General features: G+C 38.1%; 1 protein-coding gene across 1 annotated transcript in view; it reads left to right on the forward strand.

Moving 5' to 3' along the window:
- The first annotated feature begins 744 nt into the window (after positions 1–744).
- Positions 745–24,059, forward strand: part of LOC140235339 (sushi, von Willebrand factor type A, EGF and pentraxin domain-containing protein 1-like) — a 43,780-nt gene continuing 20,465 nt past the window's right edge. The window contains exons 1-16 of the mRNA XM_072315366.1: positions 745–1,226; positions 2,922–3,009; positions 4,324–4,606; positions 5,832–6,014; positions 7,498–7,659; positions 9,524–9,715; positions 10,179–10,379; positions 11,562–11,762; positions 12,166–12,408; positions 14,054–14,293; positions 15,118–15,321; positions 18,804–19,102; positions 20,083–20,287; positions 20,623–20,784; positions 21,956–22,117; positions 23,865–24,026. Coding sequence (XP_072171467.1) covers positions 745–1,226; positions 2,922–3,009; positions 4,324–4,606; positions 5,832–6,014; positions 7,498–7,659; positions 9,524–9,715; positions 10,179–10,379; positions 11,562–11,762; positions 12,166–12,408; positions 14,054–14,293; positions 15,118–15,321; positions 18,804–19,102; positions 20,083–20,287; positions 20,623–20,784; positions 21,956–22,117; positions 23,865–24,026 — 3,469 coding nt within the window. The remainder of the gene's footprint in view (positions 1,227–2,921; positions 3,010–4,323; positions 4,607–5,831; positions 6,015–7,497; positions 7,660–9,523; positions 9,716–10,178; positions 10,380–11,561; positions 11,763–12,165; positions 12,409–14,053; positions 14,294–15,117; positions 15,322–18,803; positions 19,103–20,082; positions 20,288–20,622; positions 20,785–21,955; positions 22,118–23,864; positions 24,027–24,059) is intronic.

Raw genomic sequence — 24,059 nt, forward strand, 5'->3', positions numbered from 1 at the left:
GTATAATATATAATAATGTCGGGTATACACTGTTAATAGATGTTGCCTGAAACATAAACAAAAACAAAAACGAGATGATCGTTCATGTGTGTCTGCGCACATGTGTGCATGAATATATTTTGTATGTAGGCTACGTGTGAAGTTCCTCTCCCCCATAAACAACGCCGCGCAAAACGCAATGCGACCCCGGAAAACAAAAACGATAAGGTCGAAGCCAGATGCGGATTAAGGGTTACCGCTACTACCATGCAAGTGCGCAAAGATTACATCAGTTGGATTCATCTGCGCAGATTCGTATGTTATCAACCAGATGACACTCGATTAGTCCCATACTTCTCGTGCAATCGCTCTTCGTGTTTCGGCAGTTTCAAGACGAGGATCCCCTCGCGCTCACACAACGATATTCAGCTCAGATGACAATCCAAACGATTATCGTAGCTAGTGAAATCATTCAACATTCAGAGACCACTTGTACTCTGCAGTCTGTTATTGTGAACACTTTGCGAGGAAGCTTCTGTTATTCTCACATGACAACAGGGGATTGAATGTGTTCAAAAACTCTGATCCCGGCACGTCAAACTGGAGGTGTGTGGACAGGGTGTTCAAAGTCGCCTTATCGCGTACGATCAGGTGTAGTGAGCTATTTTGGGAAAGATTCCATTTTGATGGTAAAGAGCGCCTTCTCAATCCAGCAGCGGTCGACACTCTACTGATGATAAGCTTATCCACTGTTAACAAGTCACAATGAGGAAAAGAGGCTTAGTGTTCGTGGTGTCCTACCTTTGCCATCTGCTGATTACATCCTGTGGCGGTCAGAGCACGACATCCAACGCTAAGACACTGTCCGACAAAGCGAATGCATTCAAGAAACAGATCGAAGACACCTTCGGCTCGGGGACCGAATCCAACCTTGTGTTTCTACTCGATTCCTCGGGTAGCGTGAGCTTGCCGCACTACAGACAGGCGATTGAATTCGTTCGGTTGACCTCGACTCTTCTCAGCGTGTCTGCCAACGCCACTCGTATCTCTGTCATTTCGTACTCGGATTGCAAGTCCATCTACACCTACATAGATTACATCTCGGCTCCCGGTACCAAGAATAAGTGCACGCTGGACACAGACCTCGACGACGTGCGGTACACACCGGGTGCCACCTGTACGGGCGGTGCCCTGGACACTGCTGGGACGGTCTTACGAGCTGGACATGGGAGACCAAATGCTCAGGGGTAGGTGAACATGCAGAGAGGGGTGAAGGAATGACGCGCTGTATGACGTTTCGTTATTCCGAATGTTCGTTCTTCTGACGTTTCGTTATTCCGAAGGTTCGTTACCCTAAACCTCACAAATTCATTATACTTTCATGTTATTTAATACGAAAACGAAATTAAGATTCGCCAATCCCATAAGGATCAGAAGCTGCATACTAACGAACCTTCGGAATTACGAACCCGCGGAATAACAAACCTTATTTTATCTTCGGAATAATGATCGTGAACTTTATTCAATTTTCGAAATAACCAATCTTCTGAATAACGAACCTTAGGAATAACGAAACTTATTTCATTTTCAGATTGACCAATCTTAGGAATAACGACACTTATTTCATTATCAGATTGACCAATCTTCGGAATAACGAACTGTAACGGGTCTGATGGTGGTGGTGATCTGATGGTGATGGTTCTTTGCGTATGTGTGTGGTGTATGCGTGTGCGTGTGCGTGTGTTTGCACTAAACTTAGGAAATGTGGGTTTACTTTATAACAGAGACTGACCACAATTGGCAGTGACTGAGGGAAAAAAAATCCTCCGAAGACATCACGGTCCATTAGTCTATAATACATGAAATGATCACTTAATCATAATTTACACATAATTTACAATGCTCAAGAGATAATACAAACAAATAACAACAATAGACTAACAAATCTTGTGCACTGTGTTTGTACATGTGTTTGCTTAAATCTGAATAAAACATGAGCACTGAGTGAATGCAGTGTGAATATTAGTAGAACACCTCCGCGAAGTTTGAGGAGAGTCTGACAAGCCGTTGAAAATATGATTTCTTTTTTAAAGTTTGGTGCAGCGCCCTGATGGATGAGAATACATCTACAGTTCATTAAGTCACGTATGGACAACGATACAAAGAAAATAATGAAGAGAATGTCGCAAAATTTAATCTTGATGAAAAGTACACATACCCTCAAGTGATCATCTCACCAAAAAGTTTGAACCTTGAAGATATTTGAAGAAAATTGGTTTTGAAATGGTTGAGATATCATAAACAAAGAGGTTCTAATAAAAAGTAGATCCCACCTTTTATTGGGACCATTTTTTTTTTTTTACTTTGCTTTTGGATATCTCAGCCGTTTGAAAACCGATTCTCATCTATGAAACTTCTAGTTTCCTGCTGGAATCGTATGCTCTTTAATATTTCATATAAGCAGTTTCTAATTAACTCACAACGAAGTTTAAACTAAGTCCCCGTCTCAACCAGAATTATTCCATCCATTCAAAGTGGTCTTGATGAGTGCATGGGGCTGCTGTTCGAGGTCTCTCTACGTCCCTTTTCGAATATTCTCTTCCGTGATCGAAGGAAGACCATGACCTGTTGGAATTATTGTTCCAGTTCCCCTAGAGGACTTCCGAGCTATACAAGACTCTTTATCATTACTTTGATATAGTTACGGCATTGAATAGATTTGCAAATTGATATCCCCAACACATGGCCAATATCTAACACACACACACACACACACAAAGAGCAAACAAAAGAGGAAAATCAGTGTCGTTTATGGAATTTGTTGTGTATATAATTTCCATGCACGACTTTCATGGGGTTTTTTTTTCTCTCCTGTTGTGTATGATCTGCTTGCGCTCAGTGCTTATTGCTCATTGGTTAAATTATCGGAACCACACCTATAGAAAGCGTTTAGAGTCCAGCGTTTACAACAGTTGCATCGAGTATAATGGCAGATCGTCGACCCGGCGAAAGATTACATCAATGTTTGGGGTTTGTTCTTTTGTTCTTCGTGGAAACATAGGCCTTTTTTCTTTTCTTTTCTTTTTTTTGATGATGAAAAGAGTTGTAATATAAATTCGTTCATGGGTGGTGCGTCAGTCACGTTATAGACAGCTTTCTCTGCCAAAATGTTTCATGACTTAAGTACATACATTGATATGCGCGCGCACACACACACACACACACACACATTATACATTTCATAGACGCATAGCTAACATCTACACACGCACATTCACACACACACACTTACTTTCACATTCTTTTTTACATGTCTACAAACATAAGATTGATTAATAGATCCACGTAGAATTAAAAAAAAACAATTGTAATGATAACAAAATAGACTCTTGGTAAAACTGTAACCTTACACACGCGCACTAACTCACCAATGTATTCTTTAATCACCCCATCGCGTCATTAAATGATTTGTAACGATAAGTAAATCATACGTATTTTTTTTTTTTTTTGGGGGGGGGGGTCTCATTAAAATCAAGCTTCATCTTAAGATGGTGATCTCCTACAATTTGTTCCTAATAACTTGATCGAATGAATAACGATTTTCCATTTGTTCGTGTATAACTACAATTTACGTAGCCTACATTATATTCTATGATTGGTACCTGATTATACATAATATTAATCCTTTGTCCACTGTATGATTAATCTTGGAAAATTGTTCGTTGCGTCTTATTCACTTTGTGAAAATTCAGAAATCAAAGCAAATATAATTATAGCAAAAGCAAAGTTCTATAGGCAATCGCCCTCCTGTAAAATAATGACGGGGAAGATTTTATGCAAATTTATCATTAGTTTCTAAACAATGACGTTTGAGCTGCATACAATTCAATTCAATTCAATTCAATAGTTTGTTTATTTCCATCATCAAAAAAGAACAAGAAGACATGATTCAAAGCGATACAAAGTTGTCGATTTGTCTACAATATAAAGTATATGCGCGAATGATGTCATAAAAAAGAGACAATGTACACATATTAACAAAAAAGTGAGTAATCATAACGACGGAAAACAGTGTTCCACTAGAAAGCTAAGCTTGTAAGACGTGGAACACTGCAAACAAATCAACGACAGCACCAATTTGTTATACCAATAAAATATATTCATATTAAATTCATCTATATGCCATTGTATATTTGTCCATTGATATATAATGCTGATGATACAAACATACTATGAATAGTACTTACTATAATTTTAGAATGCAAACATATATGATATATACCATAGCAAAGTTATGGCACAGACACTTTGATTTGGGCCAGGAAAATGTGACCAAAAGAGAAGATATATATATACCACACGATGACCATGTCCTTCCTTGCACTTTCTGCAATCTTGTCTCATATCAGAGTCATTATTCTGCTGACCGACGGTGTGTCCACTGAGGGCAAACGACCCGGCCCCGTCGCCGATCAGCTCAAAGGGGGAGGCGTGGTCATTTTCTCAATCGGACTGGGAACTACTGTGAGTAGTTTCGAACTGGAAAGCATTGCGACATCATACGAGTACGTGTTCTGGCTCACAGATTTCGGCGACATCAATTCGTTTGGTTCGGCGGTCAAGCAAGGTGTTCTTTCTTCTTGATTATACCCTTGAATTCATTATGATGGTTTCAAATGTCAGTGTGATTTTCATTTTTTTTTTCCAGTTCCATAAAGAATTATAATCGTGCTTTAATCGAAGACTCTGCCTTCACCAGCAGTGGTCCAAACCTGATCAATGGGAAAGAGAATCTTAACACATCATTTGTTATAGTCCTGGCTTAAATAGAAAATCCAGTCCAAATATAAGTTAAACTGATAAAAAGAGTATGACTTGAACGGTAAAAATTTGACTGAAATTGGATGAAAAATAAGGAAGTTATGAAATTTTGAAGATTTGATAATTTCTCCTAAACAGTTCTTGTACAGTGGGTATGAATATGGAAATAAGTAAGCTAACTATGTCATACCCTCACAATTTTGCATTGATCTTGTACCAAAAAAAAAAAAAAGACGAAAATTCAATGTTTCTGTTATTGAAGTCTGAAACATGACGTTATTCCTGGTTGAATAACTTCAGAATAGTGATCAATTAGATATATGAGGATTTGAGCCTCGGGCATTATTGCGTTTGAATGAAAAACAGGAAATTTCACAATTTTATGTGCAAATTATAATGGTAAGTTGTGAGAGAATGACATGATAGCTTTGGCATTTGCATATTTATATTGACTGTTCAAGAACCGTTTACCCCAAAAATATATCATACAAGCATGGCCAACTAGAATTCTCTGCATTTATGATCTTCTTAACGGAGACTTTAAGATAATAATAAGACTTTTTTTTTGCGTTTGAACATCTATGAATTGGTTAGACTGGGTACTGTGTTTTAGTGACTGGATGAGGATAAGAATGATTACAAAATTCATAACCACACGCAAATTCATACCCACACTTATCAAGGATGATGTCACAGCAACTTCACATGATCGATTGCTCAAGGAAGCAGAAAAAAAAAAGAGGAAGAGAATATAAATTCTACACAGGTCAACTTGTTAAACAAGTGGTATGAATGGAATTACATTGCTACATTTAAATACTGGAAAATTTGAGCCTCCCTTGTCATCATCCTTGTTCAGTGTTATAATGATTTTGGTTGTTTTAGAGTATTGATTTATCTTCTCAAGGACCACAATAAATTCAAAGAATTTGTACATGGCACTATCGACTTTTGTACTACACGATGTGAAATTATATGAATTGTCTGATATGGCCCTTTGACTTATTTTTTTTTTTAACGCTTCTCCAAAGATGTCAAGGATAACAACGCCCTCTACGAACAGGTGGACATAGCAAAGTGTTATAATAACGACACAACTCAGTGTGACGGCATGGGGAACTGTTGTGGACAGAATGCTGCGTGTTCGTGCGCTACCAAGAGCGGCTCAATCGCATGCACCTGCGAACCTGGATACACTGGGGACGGCTTTAGCTGTAAAGGTAGTAGAAACAAATGCTTGAAACCCTGCATGTGACGAGTTTGATCGCAAAAACGAATTAACTCCATTTTTGTTGATTTGAGATATTTGCGATTAAAGGTACTAGTTAATGAAAAAATTAATCAGAAAACATGGGGCATTTTCAATCTTAACTTCAAGATTTTTCTTGTTATATACACCTGTAACAAGTGAGGAAAGCCTATCACTGCAAAGGTTTTATTTTGCTCCATCCGATGTTGGGCTCACTTTAGGATGTTAGAAAATGACGCTTAACTCGTTTTGCAGTCAAACTCTTCACAATGTTTTCGTAATATCTAAGAATGCCTCTGACAATAAATAGATCAGAACTTATACGTTAATTTAGAAGGGCCAAGAGATAATTAACCTAATCCTAATAATATTTTCAAAATAAAGAAACGAACATCCAAAGTATGACTAGAGTTTTAGTTATTTTCCAAGGGAAAAAAGAGAAAAGCAATTGGTGAACATTTGTCTGTCTGACTGAATTATATCTGTGCGTCAAGTTCTAACTGTAGGGGTAAGCTCGATACCATAAACATAATCCGTTCTGCACGTCTTTGTGTAAGACCCTTCAACCACACTGCCCTCCCTCCTTCTGTCGATACTTGTAATGATCATTGTTGCTTAACCCGTTCCATACGGGAATCTTGTGGCCTGTGTATCAGCTCCATTATTGGAGATTTCAAAATTCAGTATGGAATGGGTTAATTGTGTAAAGAGTGATGGACTGTTACTATAACTTCGACTTCTATTGCTACAACAACAACTACAGTCATGTACTACAAAGTACTACTACTAGGCCTACTATTACTACTACATGTACTACTACTACTACTACTACTACTACTACTACTACTAACTATTACTACTACTACTAATACTACTACTACTACTACTACTACTACTACTACTACTACTACTTCTACTTCTACTACCACTACTACTACTAAGCGCGACAATAGATACGCAGCAAAAATCTGATTTCCAAGTGGCAGCCTTGCTACAAATCACTGTAGGAGAGGTCCGGGGTAACCATAATCACTATTACAGTTGGGCGCTTGAGCATTACGAGATTCGTGTAAATCAAACAGACAATCGATATGATTGCAATCACTATCTTCATTGTTTTTTTCTTCTTCTCATCTTCATTATTTTACTTCTGCTGACCCTCTTCAATAGACCGTGTGTAAAAAGTTATATTTGTGGATGTTTCTTTTCCTTTAGCTTCGTAATGAAGCATTTCATTCACCTTCTCCCCCTCTCTCTCTGAATTTCGTAGGCAGGAACTTATTTAGTTGTTGCTGGGTAGGGCAAGCCTCCTGCAAGCTTTGTGGTTGTTAAGTTCAGATTTTGTGAACACACGCTACAAAGCATGCACAAGATGTGAATGCGTCACAGAACCGGTCTACTGTTTTAAGAGTTTTAAGACTGATAACAGATGGTGGCGCTCTCTTTAGTTTGCCCGCAGGGTACGTACAAGTCGTCGTATGGCAACCATCCGTGTACCTCTTGTCCAGCCCACTCCTCGACAGTCTCCACGACCAGCACGGACAGCATGGACTGCGAGTGTGACCCGGGTTACGTAGAGAACACCGGTGTTAACGGAAGCAGCTGCCAACGTGAGGTTTTTCATTATAGCAACTATAATTTTACAAATCGATGGTTTTAGATTTGGAAACTCTTTTTCATCACGATTATACATGTTAGGGCATGGTCAATGTTCGCGAAGACTTGTCGCCGACCTCAAGCAACCAAACATTTCTGGCGACTATCGACAACCAATCGGGGACCACATTCCAATATTTTTGATCGACAGGCTGCCTACCGGTTGCCTACCATTTGCAAAGTATTTGACGACCGGTTGGAGAGCGCTTTGCGACTGGTTTTCCAACAAAAACAAATTGACGATGAATGGGCGACTGCTATCAGAAAGGTTTGTAAATGGTTGGCAACTGGTCGGCGACTTAAGGGAAAAAAAAATTGGCCGCCGATTAATTGCTAATTTTCGTTTGGGGCTAGGTAACCATTATTAATGGAATACAAATTTGTAGGCACGTGGACACAGACTCTCTAAAAAAAAAAAAAAAATTCAGGAGTAATTGTTATAAATTTTGCATGTAATCTGGTAGGCAACCACTTCGCAAATTTTATTTGGTTGCCGGCCAAACTTCTTCATGACAAGGGCCAGAAATCACTGCAGACCAGTCATAACGAGGTTATTAACCAGTCGGCATCTGGTTGCAGATCTTTTAACGACCAATTAAAGATTACAAAAAAGACGTTTTGCCCTCCGGTTTCGTAGGCAGAAAGTTTTCGATGCAGCACAAACCTCAAGCCGACCAAAACCGTTCGCTGACAACCATTTTGTTACCTTAAAGGGGGAAAATGTATTTTATGACATGTGACAGCCAACTGTCAACCAATGAGTGCAGAGGCCGTAGAAGGATCGGAGACCGGTCTTCGCTTATGTGCGACCATAGCCTTAAGTAACCTTTTCTGTGCCAGGGATTTTGAACAGTGAGCACAACGTCATGCGGTTTTCATTGTCAATCGACACTTAGAGCACACAGAGGATTAAACCGTAAACAACGGGATTGAATTGCAAATCGATACCATGTTTAAATGTACTTGATCATGAGGATTACATCACACAAAGATAACTAAGTGAAATTTTATCGATACCGGATACAGAAATTCAGAAAGTGGTCGAATTTCAAGTTTGTTTTTGTTTTGTTTTGTTTTTTTGCATGTTAATGAAATGACACTGGTTGCAGCAGTGTATACAGATTCGATGAGGTGATACAGCCAACGCTCCTTTAGTCTTCTATTGGTTTTCACACAAGTATTCAAAAGTGTCCACAGTAATGTACTGTTTTCACAGTAATAACTTGTGTGGATGAGTAGGAGGGACTCATAGAGGCGTGGTTTCGTTTAACCAAAAAATGTGAGATAATGACTTTATATCATTTGCATCATATAATTAACAGATGTGAAACTTTTCAGGTTTTAGACATTCTATTTCTTTGCCCGACTTTGCTGATAGAAATCAATAATGAAACTTTTGATTTGATTTGTTCTTCTAAAATTCATCTTGATCACCGACCGACTCTTCTACTCCAAAACATTGAGATGCAAACTCATGACACTGCTACTTTGCCTGAGGCCTTTCATCAGCTAAATCACGAATAATGTCATATTTAGTGAAAGAGATACCAATTATGAAAGAAAAATATTAAAGCATGATAACATTAAGTACTTGTTTATCTGCTTTGAAATAAACAAATTTTATTATTGTCTTGTAATTTGTGCTTAGATATTGCACACACAAGTGTCTGTTTCGCAGATCATAAGCATATGATCTTACTTGTAAACAGCACTTACCAGTGAATTAGTCAGACGTTGTGATAATTATGCTTAGTATGATGGGAGATTTTGTAAGATAATATTCTTTTTTTTTTTCTTATCAAAATGTTTTCTGCTCAGCTGTTGAGTGCCCAGCGTTCAATGCTACCGTCAACGACACGTCCATAATGATGATACCCCCCGACTGCCAGAACACATTCGGCAGCAACTGTATGTTTCAGTGCAAACAGGGATACCGCATCGTGGGTGCAGACACGAGTTCCCGTTGCCTGGAAACTGGGGACTGGTCGGCCACGCCCCCGACGTGTGAGAGTGAGTGCACCTTTGAAGATGATTCTTTACGATAGTTGTGGCATACTAAAGATGAAATTAACTTGTCATTATTCCACATTTTGTTTTTTGTTTTCGTTGAGCACTAATTATAAATACATGAGATTGTTGAATCTAGCGTCAGGTAGTACAGTTGTAATATCATAATATAGAGGTCAGATAGGATCCCGTTTGTCAGGTGTTTATTCATTTGTGTTCAGGTTAGAAATTCTCACACCTTATAATAATTCAAAAACTGTCCCGACACTCTAAATTTTGACTTCAAGTCGGAAGAATCACCATTCCGTTGGAATTCCTTGCCGGCATTTCGAGCAAATGTGCGTCCTTTTGTAATATATTTTCAAAATTTCCCATGAGTACGGCATCAAAGAACAGACCTTTAACAATTATTCGATTCGTTCATTTTATCTTCGGCAACTATTTTTATGTGGTAAAACGTGAGCAGAAGTTACTTGCAGCAACTTGCCCGAGCCGGAGGACGGTGAAAGTGACTGCGACACGAATGATAATAGCATCGGGACAGTGTGTACCCTGAGGTGTGACGAAGGGTACCAGCTGGAGGCTTCAGGAGTCAATACGACCACCTGTCGGGAGACGGTCCCTTCTACCACTGCCGAATGGGACAGCCAGCTTGGTGCTTGCCAAAGTAAGAAGCGATACTTATGACCTCTGTTGGTAGTAGTTGTAGTATTAAGAGGAAATCCAACCCAAAGTGACTAAGCTTCAAAAGAAAGAACTAAATTCCCTAAAAGAATGTTCCCAAAATCGCAAAAATCGGATAAAAAATAAGGAAGATATGACATTGTGAAATTTCTTTCTTTTTTTTGGAAAACATTTCTTGACCAGTCTTCATGAATGTTCACATGAGCTAGTTGATGATGATTTTTTTTTTTGTATGTTATATATGAAATTCAGAAAAAAAGTTATTTTTAGCTGATTTTTAGCTGATATAGGTAAAAGCATATTCCCATACCAAAATATATCAGAGGTAACATTCGTTCTTTTCTATTTTGGGTGGTTTTAAGGCAAGTTTTTAATTCATACTGCCGAAATATGAGATTTTTGTCATTTCTGTATACGAAATGAATAAGAAACTGTGAGAACATGACATCATCAACTTGCTGATTTGAATATTCATAACAATTGGTCAAGAAGTGCTTTTTGAAAAATTGTGAAATTTCAGAATGTCAATCATTTCCTTATTTCTTATCCGATTTTGATCATTTTTTGCACTTTTTTTTTTCTAGAAGTCAAACGCCTACACAGTGCATTTAGGCCATGTCCTTTTTTGTTTTCTATATGTTAGGGTTCATGGCTGATGCAGTACTTAATGATAGAATTTAAACAACCCTTTTCAGGAAATGGAGATTGCTAATATTATGCTTTGTGCATCTATTGTTCGATGACCACTGGACTTAAGTTCGAATCTACACCAGGTCTAGTGTCCAGTAGTAATGTAATTTATTCTCACATAATCTTTTTAGCCAGGTGTACAAATTTGATGGATAATATAGATCGATTGTCAGCAGAATAAATGATACATTTCAATGTAAAATGTGGAAATAAAATTGAGAAAAAAAATAAAGATGTTAAAATAATACATAAGTATGCAAGGAGTAAAACACCATGACAGAGTAGGTAAGGGTCTAACCACCTTTTTTCAGTTCTCTAAGGGAACTTGCTATCCAGGTAATAATCAGTACTTGCGTCATTGCCTGGACTTGTATATCAAGGATTTAGCCAGCCCTTCACGCATGATTTCGCCCTATATCCACCAGGCAATACATGCCTTATTCCATCTTTTCTATCCCCACCCCCTTTCTCTCAGAGATATCCTGCCAAGGGCTCACGGTTACATCTCCGATGACCATTAGACCAGTGGTCTGCCAGAGCTCTCCCAAGTACGGTCAAGATTGTTCCTATGGTTGTCAGACCGGCTACACACTGAACGGCACTGGAGAGGCCTTCATCAACACGACGTGTCTTGCGAATGGAACTTGGTCTAGCATTCCTCCGATGTCCTGTGAAGGTAAGACTTTTGAGATAGTGGTTGATTGATTGATAGATCAATGAATCGTTTGATTGATTAACCAACATGCATAATATTGATTGGTTTAATGATTCATTGATTGGTGGAATGATGGATTGACTGACTGATTGATTGATCGATTGATTGATTGGTTGATTGACTGATTGATTGATGGATGGATGGATGGATGAATAGAATTTTTTATTCGTTCCCTCATTGCTCTCCACGTCAGTCAACGTATTTATTGACAGGGACTGGCAGAGAGTATTTTAATTCCCAGGAGAGTATTTTTGCACATCCCTGTACAACCCACGTTGATCACGACAGGGATTTTTTTAACGTTTGTCTTTCAGCCAATTGCGAGGTTTGTAATGTGTTTCCATCATTTTGTTTTCATCGACAGATAACTTGTTCCCTGAAGTGATGTGCCCCAGCAGTATCAATGATACCACCGATGACTTAATGTCGACACGAGAAGTAAACTGGACGGTACCAGTGCCAACAGACAATAGCGGCGTAAAGCCTGGTCTTGTCGGAAGCCACAACCCGCCGCACCACTTCCATATCGGGCCCACTGTCGTAACGTACGTTGCGACTGACATGGCGGGGCTCACTGCCCAGTGTAACTTCACAGTGGAGATTACAGGTGACGAGTTGTCACTCAAAGTGTGTATTCGCAATCAGGATTGTATTCTTCACGTTTTATCAAGTAATCCATTGTAGCTTAAAGATTGTAACAGAAACTCATATGGGAGCGCTGTGGCATAGTGAATAAGCTCCCGACTCCAATCGGAGGACGCGAGTTCGATTCCCGCCCAGTGTTTACGTCTTTGGACAAGTTGTTTTTACCCACCGTGTCCCTCTTGCTTGACCTAAGTGTATTTAACGGGTACCTGGCAACATTAGGGTAATAATAATGATAGGGCCCTCTTCTAGAGCAGTGGGGCAACTCTGAAGAGGCCTACCCTGGATAAAGAAGTTCTCTATTATCCGTGGTGTAATTGCAGTATAATATAAAATGATATCGATGAGATAGCACTTGTTCTTGCGAGGACACGTACGTACAGCAGAATTAGTGAAAATACCCAGGTCATGACATTTATTGTTCAGGGCACAACTTCCATTGTCAAGTTGGTGACTCTGTAGGCTCCCTTTGCACGGCTGACTAGGCAGAGTTTGTGTGTGGGGAATGGAGTCCCACTTCAAGTAGAATCCCAAGAAGGCCAAAATTAAACATCAGTTTCACAAAATGTGGCACAACCAGGTCACAATTTCCAATGAAATTTGTCCAGGAAGGTCAGTGTAGTATATCACATAATTTGGTAACAAGATGAAGAAGTTGGCCTAAAGCAGCAGATAAAGGTATAGAAGAGGAGAGGAGTCAAGCAGCTGCCTGACGCTCGACATGTAAGAAGCAAAACATTTCCATGTAACGGTAAACCAAATGGCCAGTCCTACGAGCTATCCCAACGAATTGCTTTCAAAGATATTCATTAGGTGATGAGCTATACCAACGAACTGTTTTCAAAGATATTCATTAGGCGATACGCTATCAGTGTATCACTTATTGTGCTTGTCAAAATCTTCCTTCTTTTAAATTGTTTTCTGCCAGTAATGACTGACAGATATCGAACAATGGAATTGCCAGAAGAAGAAAAAAAGTCTGCAGAGAAAGCCGCCGCTATAGGTGAAATCCCAATAGTTACGAATTATTCATTCCGATGTCAGCTGTTCCAAAGACTTTCAATAGTTCATCTAAGCTAGTAACAAGTAAGATCTAATGATCAAAGATTATTCCAGTAGAGATACAGGTTTACAACACAATTCTGCTCTGATTGGGTTATAATTTATGTGAACCTGAATTATTATTTGTTAATGCAGCCTACAACGTTTGTAATCTAGGTCGAATTCCAGGTTCAATGAAATATTTCCTTCGCGCAACAGGTTCTAGGAATAACGCTGTGTTGAACACATTCGTGGAATTATCTTTATATAATACAATGTAGCAAATGGTTACGATCATTGAAAATTTAACACGAGGTGTACTGGATGTGATGCTCTATCCAACAAGGGGAAGAAGAAAATGTAAGCATGTAATAGTTCCTTTTAGCGAAAATCACATGATGAGCAGTTGACCAATTGGGTAGCAAGGATCTTTTTAGATGTATCAATTGCTATTTCATGTATATACTATATAGCCAATGGCGTTGTCGTAGTTGTTCCGTTGTTTTATTATTCATCAAAAGTCGTGGGTTAACTTCGTAATCTTTCCCGTACCGATGTTAACACAGATCAAGAAAACCCCAGAGTTCAGAACTGTTCAGATGACATCAACGAGCAGACTGCGTTGCCCACTGTCAACGTCACTTGGAATGACCCAGTGTTTGAAGACAATTCCGGTACCGTGACCATCACCCCTCCTGAGAACGCTTCCGGCTCAGCTTTTCCAATTGGCGAGCATGAGATCATATACACGGCAACTGATCCGTCTCAAAACAATGAGACGTGCGAGTTTACCGTGAGAGTCACGGGTAAATGAAATTTATTGCAGTACTTAACAACCTTTTGACCAATGCAATGTCTTTACAGTTGAATATCATACATAAACCCATATGGCTTAATCATCATTATTTTCTATATCATTATCATTATCATTATCATTATCATTACCATTATTTTACAGTTGCCCGCGTTCTGAAATCTAACCATAATTTTTTCTGCACATGCTAACCTGTAAGCTGGATATAAATAAATGTTATATTAATATTTATCAGAAATAAGTTGGGTTCAGGCTGCATAAGATTCAAGTTTCGTAGAAAAGCAAAATGAGTATACTGAAGATATTAAAGTTGACGACAGGACTGCTGTTTGCAATCGATAGCAACATATAATATTTTCTAGAAATCGGTGAACACGCACTCCACAGGATATCAAGATAATTTACATTTTAATATACTGTAGTCCAATTCAAAAATTTCTAATGGGGGGGGGGGCTTTAAGAATTCCTGACCCCCCCCCCCCCATCAAAAAAAAAAATATTAATTTGAGCACTGACATAGCAACGCACCTGGCTCATTGTATAATCCATTGAAAGTGTTTTGGTTCTTCTTTGGAATCTCTCCCCCCCCCCCCCCCCCAGTGTTTTATGGCCGCCAGACCATTAAACAGTGCTCTAAAGTCGAATTCATCTGTAGTTATTAGAGGATTCTTCTCTAATCTGAAATCAAACACACACAATCGAACACACACACGTGAGCTACATGTGTATTGATCATAAGTAATACGCTTACTTATCATTAAGTTTGTGTTAGACTTTGAGATCCATCGCCCAGGTTCTTGTTCCATGCAACCTCAGATTACTCATGCCAACCCTTTCCGCCACCACTCAACGGAATCGTAGCCTGCACCCAGCAACTCGGGGGACAAATTTGCAAGATGTTTTGCAACAGGAAGTACAGATTTGTGGAGTTACCGGAACGATATTACAACTGTAGCCAGGGGAGGTGGCTCTCCGCATCAACCGATACACCAGCTCAGATGCCATGGCCAGACTGTTCAGGTAAGATATTCTCAGTTCAATTCAATTCAATTCAATTCAATTCAATTCAATTCAATTCAATTCAATTCATTTATTTTTTCATTCTCATTTTTCTTTCAACAAAACATAACACAAAGTAAATCAAGAATTCTATCATAGACATACGAAAAATAAACGATAGTCAACAAACTAATAAATATATGCATACATACTGGAAATACAAAGTTATGTTTAGACAGGAAAAAAGAACTGAGAGATCCACTAAAAAGCAATGCTTGTAGATTGTGGACCACGGAGCACTCAAGAATTCCTTCAAAAATACTTACTGTAATTACAAGTACATAACACAAAAATAATTACGACAAAATGGAACAAACAACAGAGACACAACAACATGGCATGACTAAACTGAGGGGGATACGATTGAAAGGAATTGGGCAAAAACGAAATTAAATGAAGAAAGGAAAGAAAGAAAGAGAGAGAATGCCTACACGCTGTACAAAAGAAACGGAAGAGGGGATTGAGGAGGTACTTCGGACAGCTCTTTCTAGTACAGTCTAACAAAACAAAAAATGAAAAATGATTCAATATTTTGAATCTTGGGGGTGTACCACGCCAGAGTTTTAGATAGAGCACTACAATGTACCAGACTTTTTATCTGATTATATGATTTTTAACAATAAAAGGACCTTGCACTTTACAGAGAATGAGTCGTCGACTGTACAGTTCAATGCGATTTTGTAGTGACACCTGGACACAGTGACACCTGGACACAGTTATCACAATTCTACGGATCCACAACTGTCATGCGTAACAATGCAAGTAATGTGTTGCATTTGGCTTGGGCCAGGTAAAAATACGGTCATTGACCTTCTTTATTTGACAACAGCGAGCTTTAGACTTGCGATACAGATGTTCATAGGAATAAAAAAAGAAAAACTGTTCTGCGCATGCGCAAGATCGCTTATCAAAATCGATCTTGCGTCGTCTGAGTGTTCACGACGATTCTGTACCATTTAAGCCTCCGCTCAAATTCACGACGCAGAGAGCTACTGGCAGAAATTGGGGCGCCATTTTACTTTGTATAGGCTGCACCTCCAAAGCTACTGTTCAACACGACGCAGGGAGAGAGAACGGCCAATGCAATCGTCGTTTTAAACGTCTGCGTCGCAAATCTATAGCTCCCTGTTCGAAAGTTAAACTCAAAATGTTCTTCATCCCAATGGACTGACAACAGAAAAGCATTGCTTTACACATGCACAAACACATCACGTCTATATAAAAACAAGATTGTAACTGACTTTTTCACACACACACACACACACACACACAATAATGACCACAATGAATAAAAAAAACCCTAGGGTGTTATCTAAGTGATGTATAAACTGTATACATAAAATGTTAAGTCAAATAAGGTATGTTATCATACCAAGAATGACTCATAGTAATACCCCCCTTGACTCAATTATATAAAACCAGTATTTGATTTGATTTTGATTTTATTTCCGAATTTCTTTTTCATACTTAAATGAAATACAAAGTCAATTGAACTAAGTAATTGAGCACAGTATGATTTGAATCGGACAATTAAAACAAATAGATGATTACTTCAAATATCCAACATTTTTTCCCAACACAGTGCAAAATGAAAATAACCAAATTATTTCATGCATAGCATATATTTATGCAAACATAAGTTCTGTTGTTCAAAGACAAATTAGGCAACTCCTGATGTACAGATATTCAGGAGACCATCATCATAAGCAAACGCTTGACAAGGACAATGGCCTCAGAAATGATTGTCTAAACAATACGACATTGTGAGAATATAATTTGTTTGATAGATACTTTATTTTCTGCAAATCAATATACATAAGTTACATGATCATGAAGATGCAGGAAGTATACAAAGTAAATTCATCGCAGAGTCGTTTGACTTGCATAAACCGCGATACATATAAGTACATAATCATGAACATGTAGGAAATATATAAAATAAATTTAACACAGTCTTTTGACTTGCATAAACAACGATATGAAAGAAATATGATATACAATATGCATGTCTTTGCAGCAGTGATAAGAATAGCATTTATAGTTAAGAAACGATTATGCAGAGGGCCGCCATTATAAGCATTGCTTGAAAAGATGGCCGGCCCGAGGAAAAGATAAGGACGTACTAGATTCGTAACGATATAAATTCTGCTGCGAAAGTAGCAGGGGAAAATAAACTCTAGTGTGTGATGGTGGTGGTGGTGAATGTGTGTGGTGAATAATATTCAATTCAATTCAATAGTTTATTTATTTCCATCATCAAAAAGAAAAGAAGAGAAAAAGTTGACATGATCCAAAGTGATACAATTTTTTTTTTTTCATTTCTCTTACACTCGTCTGATAAAGGATTTTTTTTAAATACAATAATAAAGTATATACACGAATGATGTCGTAAAAAAGAAACAATGCACTTTGCCATGGCAACAAAAATAGTAGATAATCACAATGATGGAAAACGGTGTTCCACTAAAAAAGCCAAGCTTGTAAGACGTGGAACACTGGAACAAAACAACAGCACCAATTTGTTATACCAATAAAACATATTCATTTTAAATTCTTCTATATACTATTGTACATTTTACTCATTGATATAATGATGCTGATACTATGAACAATACTTACTAGGATTTTAGAATGCAAACGTATAAACTATGTAACATATCACATTTGTGGCACAGACACTATGGGGCCAGGTATGCCAGGAAAATTGAACGGAAAGGAAGATATGCAATCGGCCACAAAAAACATAACGACGACAACAACAACAATAACACAAAACACGGAACTACAGAATATACAAGTCACCACTCATTAAATGGCGATAAAGAGAAAGGGAGGGAAGAATAAGGGGGGGGGGGGTGCAGCGGTGCATTGTGCAAAATGTGAAGTGTTTGCGTGGAAATGAGTAGTGAATATCATGTGTTCATGTTCATGTTAGTGTTCATGTTCATGTTAATGTTCATGTTAATGTTCATGTTTGTTGTGTACGTTCAGTTCGGAGCCCTTAAACTATAAAAGTGAAAAAAAAACCCAGATAAATAGCAACATACTCTAATGTTCAGATACATATTGAGATAGCATCATATCTTTAAAGTTTTCCATAACAAGTAATCTCACACAACAACATGTAAAGATAAATGAAGACATTGTTATATTATTTTCCTTTTTTTTTCTTTCTAGTAGATAAAGATGTACAAATGACATGTGTATCTATAGCTAGTTTTACGAATACCTGTCTCAAGTGGTTGTAGGATTTCGTTTTCACCTACCAGTACGTGACCAGTATACATTTTAATTTTTTATGAACTCTCAGCCACTGTAATCATGATATCAGGAAATAATGACTTTTAATCCTGTCTTACTTTCAAAAGTGAAAAATTCTAGTACAAAAACAAATAAGATCCAAGTCACGTTTGACGGCGCACTTGCGCTTTATTTCTTACCAGAACCGCAAATTAGGACAGCGGAAGTTCGGCTGTCGGTCCAGTTTTACCGGGGCAAATGTAAACCTGCGTCTTTGATCCTCATTAAGGAAAAATTCGGGAAATACTTCCACGGTTTGTTGTCGGAACTTGGAACAACTAACACGTCCTGTGGTCCTCACGTCGTCTGCGATTTTAGGGATCTCAACATCACGTGTGGTCAACACAATCGACGCAGACGACAGGCGAACACTGATGACATATTAACATTGACTTTCACGTCATCTGTGACGTCAAACACAAACTTCGCAGACGTGGACGAGGTACTTCAACCGGTTTTTTATAAATCAAAGTGTTTGCAGGGCTGGGGGAAATCGTTATAAACTGGAACATGTCACGGACAAGAAAATGCAACAATCTACTTTATTTTGTTACTAAATGATTTATAGAATTTATCAGTAAAATTTGATTTTCCTCAGAAAATACTATCTTATTAAATTCTCTATGTTATCGGGGTCTTTTTGTACATAGTATATTCTTAAAAGAATTGCAGATACATGTATAAATTGCATTTGAAATTGAATATATATATATATATATATATATATCATTATAAAGATATACCACCTAGGAGAGAATGTCGGTTGCTCGCTATAGGGATCAATAAATTTCATTACAATACTGTTGATTCAATCATCATGACGCTTCCAGGACGCAACGTAATCGGGTTCAAGGCGTTTCGTAAATGACGTAATTATGCCAGCAGTATCGCATTATAAATTTTTATGCTTTTGCTCAAAATGTGAATTGTAATTCACAGCGATGGTATTTTGAATATCCTCGCAAAATTTCGATGTTTGACTGACAATGGTTAATTTGATGTTTTATTTTCTTACAGCAATAATTACGGTAAGGATCGTAGAATAATTGCGTGGTTTGACAACCAACGACAGATGCTTTTAAAGCGTGCTATATCTTATCTTCACTAATTTTCTTATAGCTTAGAGAATTGAACGGGCGATTGCAATTAACTATGCACCAGGAAATAAAGAATCCACGTGTCAGCCGAGAGAAGATAAGAATCTAAGGTTTCTATTTCATTCCCTGTACTATACTGTGCATTTCTATTTTTTCAAAGGAAATGTACAGGAAAGGATAAGTTCGGGTAAATGATCAATTTGGAAGAACTATCAATCAAAATAGGTTTGACATGTTGATTATCGTTAAGTAGTTGGTTACCGAATGTTACAGAAGTGGACGAAGACATAACACAGTGCTTGGTATTACATATCTATCTATCTAGGCCGCACCCACACCACCGCCGACCCTGGATACTCGAGCTACTTTGGACTCCCTCGTTACGTCGATACAAGACTTGGTGACATCCGGGAACTTCACTGTTACTGTGGACGACGTCCCGTTATTGCCCGCGGTAGAAACATTCACTGTCGGCGAATATTACTCAGTCCCTTGTGATCCCGGCTTGGTTTCATCGAATGACTCGTGCTGTAAGACCAGAATCTTCTTCTATTACTTTTACAAGCAGGGGGTACGGTCTGTCGAAGTCTTTTTAACGCAATGGCAAATCAATATTTCTCAAACCTAATTTTTAGAAATCGTGGACGATATCATGCATGCATGACATATATGTACGCAGTCTATGATGAAAATGCATTTTGACATAAGAATACTGACATGCGTGATATACTTGCGTTATAGAAAATAAAAGTCCCAACTGTGTAAAAATAGTAAGAATGAATCATTTGTTTTCCTGTTCTCTTTTACTTGTGCGTGTGTGTGTGTGTGTGTGTGTGTGTGTGTATGTGTGTGTATGTTTATACAGTGCCATGCGCACCGGGAACAAGACACAACCAGACATCTGATACCTGCGAGAGATGTCCCGAGGGAACTTATCAAGACGAGTACGGTCAGACTGATTGTCTCAGCTGTCCCGAGGGAACTTCAACGGCCACAGCGGGAAGCAGAACAGCTAAAAAGTGCAAAGGTGGGGAAGAAATTAGAGTTGATTCATTCGAATATTCACTCAACACAAATAAAAAAACTGCATTTCCCAACACAACAGCAGCTACGTAGTTCAATGTTAATGTAAACACTAGAGAGTGAAACTGCTGTGCACATGGAGAGGGGGGTCACTCTGTATGTAGATATATTATATATACATATATATATATATATATATATATATATATATATATATATATATATATATATATATATATATATATATATATATGTATATATATTACATCAATTTTATGATTTTCAAATACTATCATCATAAGAATAATGCTGAGAGATGAAACAAGAAAAAGACAAAGGAACAACCAATGCCTGAAACCAAGGTATATGAATCTTGATGCTCTCCTCATAACAGAGACTTTTTTTCGTAAGGCGAGTCCCGGAGATAAGAGGATGATGCTGATATCGTTATAAAAAAAAAAAATCATCAAACTATTCATCATTACCAGTGTCCATGTCGAAAAACACCCCATTCTATGACAACCCTTTACAATCATACGTAATGTTGCAACATTGAGTATCTTGATTGTTGTCCAGCTCAATAGAAAAGAGAATACTAGGTCGTTATCATTCTGTCAGCGTCCGTTTGCTGAGTAGTTCAATATAAGGAAAAGGAAAAAATGAAAAAGAAGAAACAAAATATTTTTAGAGCGGTACACCGAAACACAAGTAGTGATTTACATAATACAAACATCTGAACATACACTCAATGAGAAATCCATGGCATTATTTACTGCTTTGAAATAGGAATGATAATAGGCCAGTTCTCAATGGACTAAATATGAGTATTATTTCTTCTTCTCATAAGTATCTATTCAGTGTTCATTGTCCCATTGAATGCGTGTCAATACTTGGAATCTAGATTTGATGCAGAGCTGGTAGTTGTTATTATATCATATCGTGGCAGGCTCCTTGAAAAACGTTTCCGATTTTCAGTAACAAATTTTGGTCTAAATAATATTTTGTCTAGCCCGAGTATATCAAATGTTTATATTCAAATGTGTTTACCAAGTCTGTCTCTCGAAGAGGGCTCTCAAATTTCGACGTACAATTCGTACCACCATATTGGCCAGTCTGTCTGCGAAATAAGATCATTATTTTCCTGTCCAATGTATCTCCAACATTATATTCCGCAGCCCTGTGTCAGCCAGGTACTTTTTCGAAGACGGGAATCAAATCGTGCACTGCGTGTCCTAAGGGCTCGTACCAGCCGCGTCGCGGTAGCACGTCTTGCATGGCCTGTCCAGATGGCCTGACCACCTGGACAGTCGGCGCCTCTTCCACGGATCACTGTACAGGTAGTTTGTTTATGGAGCTGCTACCTATGGTTTGTCCTTTTTTTGTGTGTGTTTTGTTCGGCATGATAACTAAACCCCCATTAGAGCCAGTCCCGTGTACAGTCGAGCTGGGCTATCTACATATTATATGGCAAAATGTGTGTTGTTGTTGTTGTTGTCAGGTTGTTGTTGTTGTTTTAAATAAAAAAAGAAAATCAGAGAGAAAAAATGGGACCATATGAAAAAATAATTTGCCCCAGACAATACTGACATAAGACTATCGTACATCTTAATCAATTCAAACATTATTATTAGATATGCGGTACATTATAATGTCTGGAGCTCATTTTGGATGTCTCCACGAGGGAGCTCATATAGGATGTCTCCGCGCGGGAGCTCATGGATATCTCCACACAGGAGCTTATGCAAATTTTAATTTAATAATAAAAATAGTCATATCGCCAAGAAAGATCTCATAATAAATGGATATTATATATGGGGAGAGTACGTTGATGAATTACCTCACTTCCATCACACACACACACACACACACACACACACATAGGGATCAGTCCAGAGTGATATTGAGAATATGGCATGATAAAGTTTTACCGAAAATACACATAGTTATAATTATGTATTGCAAGATAGAGGAAAAAATACAATACAATACAATATTGTGTATTGTAATAAAATCTAATCACCTTCTAACACCTGATTTTCAGTAGCGATCCCTTGATCATTTTTGCTGTCGTTGTTTAGATCTGCCTTCGAAATCATGTTCCAGCCCTAAGGAGTATCGAATCTCATCGTAAACCTTCTTTTCCTTTTTGACTCTCTGCCTGTCAAATTTTTCCAGATCCTTCAAGTGTGATTTTGCTTTTGTTTCCGATATAGACCAAGTAATCATTAAGAGTTTAAGATCAGAGAAATCTGTATTCTTCAGTCACATCGCCATGCCGTACAACGCACTCGTGTGCTTTCGAGTGTCTAGTTTTAGGGATACTCATATTTTTATCTTATTAAGGCGTACAATCAACGCCGACAATAAAAGCAAAAGGTGAACGTCGTAAGGTAGGCGTCTTTTCTGTATTTGTTTTTCAATAAAAGTGAAAGCAGCATCAATAAAAAAAACACTCAGTAATAGTGATGCTCATAATGATGATGATAAGAATGGAAATGATAACAATAATGATGACACTGATAATAGTATTTATGAGAGTAATACATTGTATTTGTCGCGCGCTTAATACAACGTTTCCAAGAACAAAAACAATAAATATTTTAGGAAAAAGAAGAAAGGAAAGGAAATAATGAGAGTAACCAAAGAAAGAAATCAAATTGCACTTAACTAGACAAAAATATGACATACAGTCAAACCTGCATTAGCTGTCACCTGTCCATAGCGGTCACCTGCCGTATACAGTCGCTTAAAACAATTCCCTAGAGAGAAAAAGCCGTGTTGAAGATCCTGTGTATACGGCCACTAAAAATAATTATCCCTAGAGATAAAGCCATGTTAAAGACACTGTGTATAGCGCTCACCTGTTTATAACGGCCACCTTTTTTCAGTCCCCATTGGGTGGCCTCAATGGGCGAGTTCGACTTTACATCAAAATGTAACATCAAACGGATAGGTTTCATATAATGTAATAAGGTATTTGCTCAATACAATAACTGGGGGTGATTGATTATAAAGAAAGGACGGGTTTTAAGAAGTAACATTACTTTTATTAAACTGTTTTTCTCAAACCTTTTGCGTCATCAGATATCTGTCCACGAGGTTCTACGTCTCTCACCGGCTTTGCCCCTTGCACGCCGTGCCCTCGGGGCTGGTACCAACCAGCTTCCCAGCAGACTGAGTGCATATCTTGCCCTGAAGGCACATTCACTCACGAAGCTGGAGCACATGCTGTCCAGTATTGCCAAGGTTTGAAGAAAACGATACTTTGATTCATACGTC

The sequence above is a fragment of the Diadema setosum genome, chromosome 11 (assembly GCF_964275005.1).
Source record: "Diadema setosum chromosome 11, eeDiaSeto1, whole genome shotgun sequence".
In the NCBI taxonomy this organism is placed as follows: Eukaryota; Metazoa; Echinodermata; class Echinoidea; order Diadematoida; family Diadematidae; genus Diadema; species Diadema setosum.